Source organism: Mastigoproctus giganteus, chromosome 6, assembly GCF_048544385.1.
Source record: "Mastigoproctus giganteus isolate SK-2022 chromosome 6, ASM4854438v1, whole genome shotgun sequence".
Lineage (NCBI taxonomy): Eukaryota > Metazoa > Arthropoda > Arachnida > Uropygi > Thelyphonidae > Mastigoproctus > Mastigoproctus giganteus.
Genome location: NC_143580.1, coordinates 161816294 through 161828915, shown reverse-complemented (window position 1 = coordinate 161828915; position 12622 = coordinate 161816294). Strand labels below are relative to the sequence as shown.

General features: G+C 32.9%; 1 protein-coding gene across 2 annotated transcripts in view; it reads right to left on the bottom strand.

The window, feature by feature from the left end:
- Positions 1–585: 585 nt before the first annotated feature.
- Positions 586–12622, bottom strand: part of LOC150084707 (alpha-soluble NSF attachment protein-like) — a 254756-nt gene continuing 242719 nt past the window's right edge. The window contains exon 11 of one of the 2 annotated variants that reach the window (XM_090375441.1): positions 586–892. In XM_090375441.1, coding sequence (XP_090231567.1) covers positions 743–892 — 150 coding nt within the window. In that variant the 3' untranslated portion in view covers positions 586–742. The remainder of the gene's footprint in view (positions 893–12622) is intronic. The other variant, XM_090375440.1, reaches the window with a different exon arrangement.

Here is a 12622-nt window from a genome sequence, read left to right as displayed (position 1 = left end):
TCATTTAGCTCCCTGTTAGAGTGTGGGAAACTTCTGGCATCCCTTTCCCTAAAGAATACCCTATATGTAAATATAGATGTAAAATACCTATTTAACAAAAAAATTTGTTAGCAACATGAGCAGAATCATCAACCATTGATAGCAAGGGGACCAATGTGTTTCATCCCTTTCCTTCTAGTGTTTACATAAGTTTATATAACCTGTTACAGTTTCTTTTTTTTAATAGGCAGCATTTTCTTGATGGTTACAGGAGGAAAGGAATAGCTTACATATAACAGATTATATGCAATATGATTAATTATTATAAAAGATTACATATAAAAGATATATTTAAAGATTTTTTTTTTTTTTTTTACAAAATAGTATGCTTTAAATAGTTAAAAATAGAATAATTCTTTCCTTTGCAAATTAGAATTCACTTTTAAACTCTTCTGTTAATATTAATACTGTTTAATATTTATAATGTGATTTATTGAGAGCCTTTCATTAATGCTAATGTAACTCAAAATCACAATCAATTGAATCCAGTTAAAAAAGTCACAGCAGAACTAATTGGGAATTATGTATTTCAGAATTCACAAATAAATAACTCTTTGTCAGTTACCAAATATAAATGGTAACCTTGCTTTTACAGTAGAGGTGTTATTAACATAATTTTTCATATTCTGGACATGTGTGCACACACTTGATCATGTGCATGCTCATAACATACAGTTTAAACTTTTGTCCTTAATAGTCATAGTTAGCGTAAATCAGGTGCTTCCTGCATTGATTTTTTAACACGCAACAAAATGCTGGTATACCACTGATCCAAACGAGAAATGGAATCAAATTCTTTCACAGCATCTGTAAATCCATCTACATCTTGTTCTTCAAGATTTTCTACAAGGGTCTGTAAAACAGAAAAATATTCATGTAACTTGTAACAAAATTCGAACATTCAGTACAAATGTATTTTGGCCGAATTAATTAATAACTGCATATTCAGCTTTCTACAGTAAACAGGCATTAAGTACTGAATAATCAAGGAATAAACAGTATGTAACTGATATCCTATCTTTCAAACACAGGTAGTTCCCGACTTTACGAGTTAATTCATGCGCTCGTAAAGCGGGAATTTATTTCCCATAGAAATAATATTAAAAATAGGGGTTACATTATCAACAATGTAATTAGTTAGCTAATTAGTTTGTTTAAACAGTGATTAATTTATCCAGAGAAATGAAAACGTATCCTGTAAAAAAAGCAAATTATAATAATAGAGAAATTATTTATGACATACAAATGTTAAAGAATGTTTATTCTTCACCGTCATCATCGACTAAATGCACACTCGTTGATCACTCATTATTGGCTCGGCACTTGTTGATTTGTTGCACAAGGAGTCATCTTCTTCAGAAATGCTTCAAGAGGTGTTTATTTCCAAGATAATCTTCTCTTTTCATTTTAAATTTCATTAGCATGCAGAAGCATTTTTTAACTTAACGTACAAATTGCAACTAACACGATTTGCACAGAGTAACAAGTTTACAAAGCTTAAAAAAAAAAAAAGAATGAAGAGAAGATCCGAAAATTTGTTTTTTATACAATCGCAGATTTTAGTAAGGGGGAAACACATTTCACCATAATAACGTAAAAAAACTACACAATTCCAGCTATCAGTATTTTTGCAAATGCAATAACATCGAGTTTACTACCTGTTTATAATTAATTGCACTAACAGAAAAGCCCAATAAACTGGAAAGTACAAATTGTTTTTATTCTTTTATGGTTGTGACCTCCAGAAATGTGCTTTAGAAAAATCACAAAGTTCTTCAAAATTGGTTCTTATAACAGAGTATATGATAACGATGAAAATGTAGTGCATTTTAATGATTTGAATTGGTAAGTAATATAATTTACACTATAAAAACGACATTTTAGAGACTTATATAGTGAAAATTTCACCTTCCGAAGTAGTGGAGTTAATTACCAAAAACAATGTGTTATTGGGTTTACATTACAATATTTTCACAATTTCTGGAATGGATTCATATCGTAAAGTGGGGTACACTTTACAATATTAATCATTGTATTGTATGGCTACGTGCATGGTTTGAAATGCGGTATTTATGAATGTTTAACATTCATTTTTTGCAATTAATGTTGATATTTTTGATTTGGTTGAAACTTGATAAAAGAAAATTTGTAAAGCAGAAACTACTTGAACAGTCAGTCCTCGTATAACACGTGTTTACACTACACAAACTCAATCGTACACGATTTATAAATAGGGAAACGATATCGTATATAATACGAACCGAATTCGCTTATGCACGATTTGCCTTTGTGTTTACAAGAAATGAGAGTCGAACGTTGAATCACCCCAACTGAACGCAACATGATAGGAATGAAGAGAAGATTCTGAAAATGTATTTGTTTTTTATATGCAATTAGATCGAGTTTACTACCAAGCTTATAACATATTCCACTAGCAGGAATGCAACTGGAAATTGTTTTTATTGTTTTATGGTAGTAACCCCCCAGGAATGTGCTTTAGTAAAAGGTGAGCTAGTGAGGTGTTCATAGTGTGTCTCTGCCTTTACAGTGTTGTTTATTCAGTTGCTACACGCATGCAACTTTGTTTATGTGTATCAAGCGTGCCTCCTCATTTTGTAATTGTGCTTTAATTGTGCTAAAAATGAGTAAAATACTTAAAAGGTGTGAAAAGGAAGCGTCCTGGTGAAGACACTACAGATTCAGAGAGAAAAAGAAAAGCAATATCGATAAATAGAGGCAGACTGGGTCAAAAATTCTTATCTGGGAAAATTTGTAGTGGCCTCATACTAGTGTTTATGGCCAAAATCACACCGGCCTCTGGCCCACCGGGGTTTCCCCGGTAATGCTTATGGCCAGTCCGCCTCTGTCGATAGAGAAAAAATATGAAATTGTGAAACACTTTGAGCGAAATAAAAGACCATGTGATATTGCACATGCTACAGGCCTAAATGAGGCAATGCCGAGAATTACAAAGAATGCAGAGAAAATAAAAACAACTTTCATAGCAAGAACAACTCAAAGTGTCATTTAAATCCATTAGATTAAGACAAAGAATTGGAAGAGATGGAACAGCTGTCATCTGTTTGGATAGAAAATCGAACAAAAAACAAGTCTGCTTACGATAGAAGCAAAAGCATTAGCAATATTTTATTACGTAATAGTCATAATATAAAATACGTAAGTATTTTATTACAATTATTTACTGTGTTTGGTAATGTTTTGGTTACAAATGTGTGTTCATTCTTGCGTGTTCGGCACCTAATCCTATTATTCCCATAGGGCCTGTTGTTTATATTGCACGATTTTGCATTGCATGAGGGTTTCTAGGAACACAACTATCATGCTATATGAGGACTGACTGTACTAAGTTAATATTATTATTCAAGCCCAGCACTCAAAATTTTCTTTTTTTTCCCTACTAATTTTCAAATAATCCAAAAACTAAAATTGATACAATGGGTCAACAATCTTTTGAAAAAATAAAAATAAATAAACAAATAAAAAAAGCACGCACGCACACACACACACTCAAAGAAAGTGCATCACCTAGGAATTTTACATTTCTAACCGTTTTATGCAATGGTATGTTATATTAATGATTAGCATCACAAATAGAAATATAAACAAAAGATATTTATTAATAATTAAGGCAAAGCTAAGTAATAATTGACAAGTGCTCTCAAAATATTCCAAAATGAGCCTTTGAACCTTTATACAACAGCTTTGGTAAACATGACAATTACGGCTGAAATGTTATCAGAAGCCCTCAGTTTGCTTCAGTTTATCATTTTAAATGGAAAACAAAATGAAAAGTTCACTGGGTGCAAACTAACACTTAGTTGAACCGCCTCTGGCCCTGATGACAGCAGCACACTGTCGTGGCATTGACAAGATCAATTTCTGAAGATAATCAATAGCTTGTGTTTCCAAACATGAATTTTGGCTTCCTGATGTTCACAAAGGGTCTTTGGTTTCTTTCTGGCAACTGCAGATTCCACACGATGCCAACAGTTCTCTATAGCCGCAGTCACCAACCTTTTGGACCTCATGTACCACTAAACTCAAAATTTTAAATCCTGCGAACCACTACCACGATTTTTTCCATAAAAGTAACATTCTAAATATGAAATGGTACTTACACTTGTTTTAGCACTCAAAGTTATTTTCAAAAAATTGGATATCATTAATGTTAATATAATGGCCTTATAATGATAAAAAAAAAGTATAATAAATAAATGCAGATATATTCATTATGAAAAATGCAAAAAAAAAAAACATTTTAAATTTCATTTTATTAAAAAATAATTAACAGAAACAATTAATATTAACAATTATCAAATATCGAGTGCACCTCGACATAGAGGTGTATAAAGGATTAATTATAGCAAAATAATCAGTGTGACATTTGTTGCTGCTTGTTTGAAATAAGCTGTTGGATTCTTGGCTCCAATGACGTTACTGTAACATGGAGAGCCGTTTGTATTTCTAGCCGACAGCGATACTTGTTTTTAATTGCCCTAACTGATGAAAATGTCTTTTCACACATATATGTAGTTGCGAATGGAATTAAAAATTTGATGGCCTTTTCACTCAGCACTCGGTATTCACTTTTTACGGAAAGCCAAAAATGAGATCTTGTTAGCGACAAGTGGAATTTACCTTTGAGACTGTCGTTGGATGATAGATCGATTAGGCTTTCTTTTTCTTTCATGTTCAAATTACTATCCTTGATTTTCGCCAAAAATGAATCTATTATCCATGTATTTCTGTGTCTGGGGTCCTCTTCCTTTGGGTAATAACGACCAAAAGAGTCAGTGACTGACTGTAAGTGCAATCGAACAAGAGTTATTACCTGTCGGTTGACATCCTCCTGTTTCATATAAAAATTTGGGAACATTTGCAGATCTTCAGCCAACTGCATTTGCTACAGCAATATCTTCCTTTGAAATGCATCCATTTTGCCTCGCAGTGTGAACATGTCCGTAAGCTGTCCTTGCAAGGATGTGTTAGGCTCGTTTAACAGAGAAAAATATCTGCTAGGTATGCAAGCTTGGCTAGCCAATCATTGTTGGACAAGAGATCGTGGAACCCCGAATTATTTTGCTGCTGGAAGAATAACTTGACTACTTGGCACAGGTCGAACAATTGGGTTAGTACTTTGCCCCTCGACAGCCATCTCACCTAAGCGTGAAGAACATGAGTATGCTGAGAGCCCATTTCTTTAAAAAGTGCCTCAAATATTCGAGAATTGAGCGCTTTGTGGTGAATTTCGTTTACAATTTTAATTACATCAGAGAGCACTTCGTGCAGTTCTGGAGATAATCTTTTCACCACAAGTTGCTCACGATGTATAATACAATGAGTAAACAATATGTCTGGGTGTCCAACGTCTTTCACTTTTGCAACAACTCCTGAACCATGTCCAGTCATACTTGCGGCACCGTCTATGCATATCCCAACACATTTCTTCCATTCAATACTGTGTTTCTGGAAATAACCATTAAGTGCATTGAAAATTTCAGAGCCGGTTGTTCTACCTGACAAGATTAGCGAACAGAGGAGTTCTTCCTTTAATTCTCCTCGGCAATCAAACCTCACAAAACAAAGAAGAACTGCCTTGTTAGTTATGTCTGTTGATTCGTCAAGTTGAATTGAATAAAACGTAGAATTTTTCACAAGTGCAATCACTTGATTTTCAATATCTTCGGCCATGTCTTCAATTCTGCACTTCACAGTGTTAGCGGACATAGGAATTCCTTTCAGTTTCTGGACAGCCTGTTTCCCCAGAACCTCTTCACAGGCTTGTAACAAGCAAGGCTTAATTAATTCTTCTCCAATCGTATACGGATTTTTAAATCTCACAATTTGAAGTGCTATCAAATAAAAAGGTTTTACTAAGGATTTATCTTCAACAATCATTGTTGCTAATGAACTTTTTTTGCTTTTGCAAATTTTCAAGCATCCTTTGGAAGCATTCAACTGGCTTTTTAGCTAAATCTGGGTGTTTTGACTGCAAGTGCCTGCCAAGTTTCGAAGGTTTCATGGTATCATTGGATAAATTCTCAGAACATATAATACAAAGTGGCCGTGGATCCAGTTCACTTCCAGGTTCTTGAATAAATCCAAACTTCAAGTAGTTCACATCATATTTTCTTGAAACTTTGAACTTTTTCTTCTCTCTGCCTCCTGTTCTAATGTCCTTCCTGATGATGCCTTGCGGTGGTTACAGAGGCTCTGATTCTTTAACCAACTCATGACAACGTGATGTGTTACCTAAGAAGTGCAAAATGCTTGCTCGTTTTTTCTCACTCATTGGGGTTATTTTATTTGAATCTAAAATCCAAACAAGAAATAAGAGAGTTATCAAACTCAAGCTCTTTGATGCCATTAATATTTTAACTGTGCACAGTTAAAATAAAAATATCACTGGTCACTTACCTAAGAATTGAATAAACACCAGTATATCGTTGATGAAAATTTGCTTCTTGAATAAGCCCAATAAAATGAAACAATCGGACTAAATGTTATTCCCATTTTCTTTTCAGCTCAGACGAAGAAGCTTTGCGGTTTTTAAGGCATAAGAGCTTCAAAACACAGTCCTGTTTTGACATAAACTTGCTTGCGTCCAGTTCCTTTTTTCCTATCAGCAGAACCGGTATTCTCGAGTTGGAAAGAAATCTATTCACTGTTGACTGATTACAAGACACACTATAATCAATATGAAGGGAAGAACATACTCACATAAAGCAACAATGGCACTCTTTCTTCGCGGCATCAACTGTACGTAACTTGTCATCCTGACACAAGCGAGGAATGATTGTAACTCTTGCAGAGCGTGCTTATATAGCTGAAAATAATAGCTGATACAATATTACGTCATCACTTATGCATGTCGATCTTATGTGATGCAATGTAAGAAATATTGCCATAAACTTACGTTATTCAGACAACAATTACAATTTTAAGGGCTGATGCACTTTCTTTGTACAGTGTCCAGATAAAAATGTATACACACTTTGATTGTTAATAACTTCTATGTTTATTTTCATAAATTTAATTTTATTATGAAGAAAAAATGTGAGAAAAAATATGCATTAACGCAAATGTTCAAATTGTCCGGCTTTTCCATTCTCACCAGGCTTTGTTGACATCGATGAGAAACTGAATTGCCTACATCACCTAAGATATCTCTTGATATCTTATCAAGAGATATCTTAGGTTATTATATATCAAGAGATATCTTGATATATTATATATATCAAGAGATATCTTGATATCTCTTATCAAGAGATATCTTAGATTATCTAAGATATCTCTTGATTGCTGCACATTCTGCTTCAATAGCTTGCCATAATTCAGCAATTGTTGCTGGTTTTGTGGCATAAACTTTATCTTTGAGTTACCCCATATATAAAAATCCAATGGCTTTAGTTCTCAAGAATGAAGAGGGAACTCAATACTGCATCTTTGTCCAATCCATCTGTTTGGGAAAGTTTCATCCAGATAAGTCCTAAAATTGCAATGAAAATGGTGAGGTGCCCCACTGTGTTGAAAATAAAATTCATCATCATCCTCAAATAGCTCACAAATGTGTGGGACGATTGATTCCTGAAGCAAGTTGAGGTAAACAGCACCAGTAGCAGTTGCATCAAAAAAGAATGGTCCAATCAAACCAAAGGATAATAATCCACAGCACACTGTAATGCTGGTAAATTCAAATTTTGTGTCTTAGTAATGTGTGGATTCTCATTTGCCCAGTATGAACAATTGCAATTAATTGTACCATTCAACTTGAATGTTGCTTCATCACTCCAAACAATCCTATTGGCAAACAGAGCATCCTCTGCAGATTTTTTTAAAAACCACTCTGAAAGTTCAACCCTACGATCAGGATCATCTTTGTTTAGGGCCTGCACTAATCTTGGAATGTACCGTTTCCATTTTGCATACTTTAAAATGTTATTCTTGTTTAAATATAAGATCGATATCATACCTTTATTGTAGGAAGTCTTCACCTGATTCTCATATCAAACTAATCCGTTTAATGTAATATAAAATCTTTAAAACCACGAACATATTCCTATTAAAGGATTGTTGAATTATATGATATTATATAAAAAACTAAACTTGTCTTCAATTCACGTAGTCTGCTAACTGCTATCAAGGAAGAGCCAAGCGGGCAGCCAATGCACACCAACTTACCCCAAACTAAACCCACCAGCATTGATAGACCAGAAAGAGAAGACAATTGTCAAACTATATTAAATTAAAACCGTATTAAAATATTCTTAGGCTGAAGTTCTTAATACATGACAAGGTATTTTGGTTGTAAACCGTGCTCACAAGAAGTAACGAGTTAAAACAATATCCACTCTCTTATATTTTAAAACAGGTGCATTGCGACAAGATTACCGTTAACCAATGTGAATCATGTATTCACACATGCACGTGAAGGTCCACGAGTCCGAAATAGTATATGGTCTCCGTACATTTATAGAACAGTTTAATTTCATTTCAAGTGTTTCAGCTATTAACAGTTTTATGTACTCTTTCTGTGCATTAATTACTTTAGCTTCGTTAAACAGAAAAACGTGGTTCTCATGAATGGCATGAAAGGAAAGTTCAGATGCACTTGTCCTTTTTTGCCCTCACAGATGCCTTGTGTTACTGTAAACGCATCGAAAGATAATTTTGGGTAGAACTGATGTAAAAGGAGTTGCACTCCCCCACAAGCAATGTTATAGACAATATTGGTTTGCTCCATGTTAGAGACTGAGGTTGGTTTCCTTGCCCTCAATATTGTCTGAAGTTTACTTACCAGTTGTGCAACTATTTTGAATTCTGTATTTTTAAAAATGTTAATAAACTGCTCATACCATTGTTGTACATAAGGAACTTTAATAAAATATTTGTGTGTGGTGTTATTAATCACTGGAACCAATTCGGATTTTAGTTTCGCCTGTCATTGAATGTTCCTAATTATACCTAGTGTATATCCCCTGTTTAAAAATCTTTTTGTAAGTTTCCTGAGTTCATTATTAAGGGTTTCTTGTGAAGAACTATATCTATACACATTGTGAAATTGTTTGAAAATGATACTCCTTTTATATGTAAAAGAAAAATGATAATATTGTAATACAAAAAGTGGATAAAGGGGACATGGGGATTGTCTTAAATAAGGAGGATTACATTGAGAAATTGAAGAGTATCATATCTGATAATTCCACCTATCGATTGGAAAATAAAGTACGTTCGATAACTTGATTAAACAGTTCAATAATACTTTAACAAAATATAGAAGAAAAGATGATATTACAATGGTGACATTAAAGAATCTTAAATAAAGAACTAACAATGTAACGACCTTGTTTGGACAAGTAAAGTCGCATAAAACGGGTTATCCGATTAGACTGATCGTTTCCTACAAAAATTCGGCTTTTGCATTTTATTTATATGAAATCATAAAACCGTTACATCTTACATTAAAATTTAGCATAAAAAATTCCAGTTGTCTTTTTAATACATTAAAAGATAAAAAGTTAGATGACGACGATAGGTTGTTTTCCCTTGATGTCTCACTGTATGCTAATGTAGATGTTTAATACTCGCTCGACACATTTATGGCAGTGGTTTTCAACCAAGGTGCCACAACATTCCAGGGGTGCCACGTAATTTGGGTTTAAGTTACTTAAACTTATTTTATTTATTTTTTTAATTTTTATGTTCATTTCATTATAAAAAGGTGTACAGTATCTTTTTAATTTTGTGGTGATTTATAATTGATGTTTTCTTAGTACCTCTACATAAAGAATAAAATTATTATATACTGTATATATATGTATAATATCGGATCTAATAGGTAGAAAATTGAGTATGGGTGCCGCAAAATAAAATAAATTACTTAGGGGTGTCGTTATTAAAAAAAGGTTGAAAACCACTGCATTATGGGATTTGATCAACAGTAATGCCATAATGTTAAATAAAACCAAGTTACCTATAGCTGAAATATTTAATTTAATCAGATTTCTTATAGAGGCTAATTATATTGATTTTCAATTGGATATTTACAGACAAATTTTTGGTCTTCTCGTTGGACTTAGCCTGAGCGGTTTAGTAGCTGAAATTTATCTCAATACTATTGAACAATTACACTTAAATCCGTATATTCCCAGGTTAACATTTTATGGTAGGTATTTAGATGATATTCTTGTTATTGCATGATAAAAACGTAAATAATCTTATGAGTTCTTTTAATAATATACACACAAGACTTAAATTCACTTTGGAACAAGAAAAATCAGGTGAGAACTCTATAAACTTTCTTAACTTTATGTTAAGAAGGTTAATGATAACATACACTTTAAAATATATCAGAACCCTACTAAAACAGGAAAAATTTTTACATTATTCGAGCTACCACCCCTTTTACATACAAAAGGAGTATCATTTTCAACCAATTTCACAATGCATATAGATATAGTTCTAAACAAGAAACCCTTAATGACAAACTCGGGGAACTTACAACAAAATTTTTAAACAGGAGATATAGGAGATTTTAAACAGGAGACATTAGATGGTAGAATTATGCCAAAATATTTCATTTAATCAGATTTCTTATAGAGGCTAATTACATTGATTTTCTATCAGACATTTATAGACAAATTTTTGCCCTTCCTATGGAACTTAGCCTGAGTGCTTTAGTAGATGAAATTTATCTTAACACTATTGGGCAATTACACTTAAATCCGTATATTCCCAGATTAACATTTTATGGTAGATGATATCCTTGTTATTTCACATGATGACAACATATATAATCTTATGAGTTGTTTTAATAATATACACACAAGACTTAAATTCACTTTCGAAAAGGAAAAACCAGGTGAGAACTCTATAAATTTTCTTAACTTGACGTTAACAAGGGTCAAAATGACATACACTTTAAAATATACCAATACAGGGAAATTTTTGCATTCTTCGAACTACCACCCTTTTGTGTATAAAAGGAGTATCGTTTTTAATAAATTTTATAATGCGTATACAGATATAGTTCTACCCAAGATACTCTCTTGATACTAAACTTACAACAAGATACTAAACTTACAACAAGATTTTTAAACAGGGAATATATACTAGGTATAATTAGGAACATTCAGTGAGAGGTAAAACAAAAATCCAAATCGGTTCCGAAGCGAATTTAAGTAAGAGTACTACACAAATATTTTCTTAAATTTCCTTATGTACATCAATGGTATGAACAGCTTATTAACATTTATAAAAATACAGAATTCAAAATGGTTGCTCAACCGACAAGTAAACTCCAGACAATATTGAGGGTGAGGAAACCAACCTCAGTCTCAAACATGGAGCAAACCAATATAGCCTATAACATGGAATGCAACTTCTTTTACATCGGTTCTACCCAAAATTATCTTTCGATGTGTTTACAATAACACTAGGCATCTGCAAGGGCAAAAAGGACAGGTGCATCTGAGCTTTCCTTTCACGCCATTCAGGAGAACCGTGTTTTTCTTTTTAACGAGGCTAAAGTAATTGATACACAGAATGAATGTATAAAACTGTTAATAGCTGAAACACTTGAAATGAAACTAAACTGTAAGTCTATAAATGTGCGGAGACTATTTCGGACTCATGGGCCTTTACACGCATGTGTGAATAGCGCGATTCACTTCGGTTAACGAAAATAATCTTGTCACAATGCACTAATTTTAAAGTATAAGAGAGTGGATATTGTTTAATTTATCATTTTACTTCTTGTGAGTATGGTTCATAACAAAAACACCTGGTCATGTATAAAGAAGTCCAGTCTAAAACATTTTAATACAGTTTTTAATATAGTTTGATAATTGTCTTCTGTTTCTAGTCTATCATTGCTGATGGGTTTAGTTTGGAGCAGATTGATGTGCATCAGCTACGCTTTGCTCTTCCTTGGTAGCAGAAAACGGGAATTGAAGACAAGATTAGTTTTATAAAAGCTGCATAATTTTACAATCTTTTAATAAGAATATTTTTGTATTATAAACTTAGATCTTTTATATTATATTAACCGGATCAGTTTGAGTTAGCATCGGGTGAACAAAAAATCCTACAAAAAGGTATGATAATATATCTTATATTTAAACAATATTACTTAAAGTAATAAGGAAGAAGTGAGCTTCATCACTTATATTTTGAAAAATATACACAGTGGAACTTCTCTATTACGAACTTCTATTTAACAATTTCTCTATATTACGAATTTTTTCTTAAAACATTGCACCTTGAAACGAAATTACATGTAAAATTAACTCCATATAGCGAAGTGTTAGTCTCTCCATAACGAATTTTTAAAAAAATTAGTAAAAACATTTTTGAAGATTTTCAGGCATTTACTGCTAAACAGCCGCTCAAATTTACGGCCTCCTCTCCGAAATTGCGTATTAGCATCTGGAATTAATCAACCTTTTAGTGAACACTTGTGACCTTTGATGCCCGTAGGAAATGAAACAAAGGGGCTTTGTTTCATTTTTGTTAGTTATAAATCCAAATGGGTTTTCTTAAAAGTGGTCATAAACTTTACAAT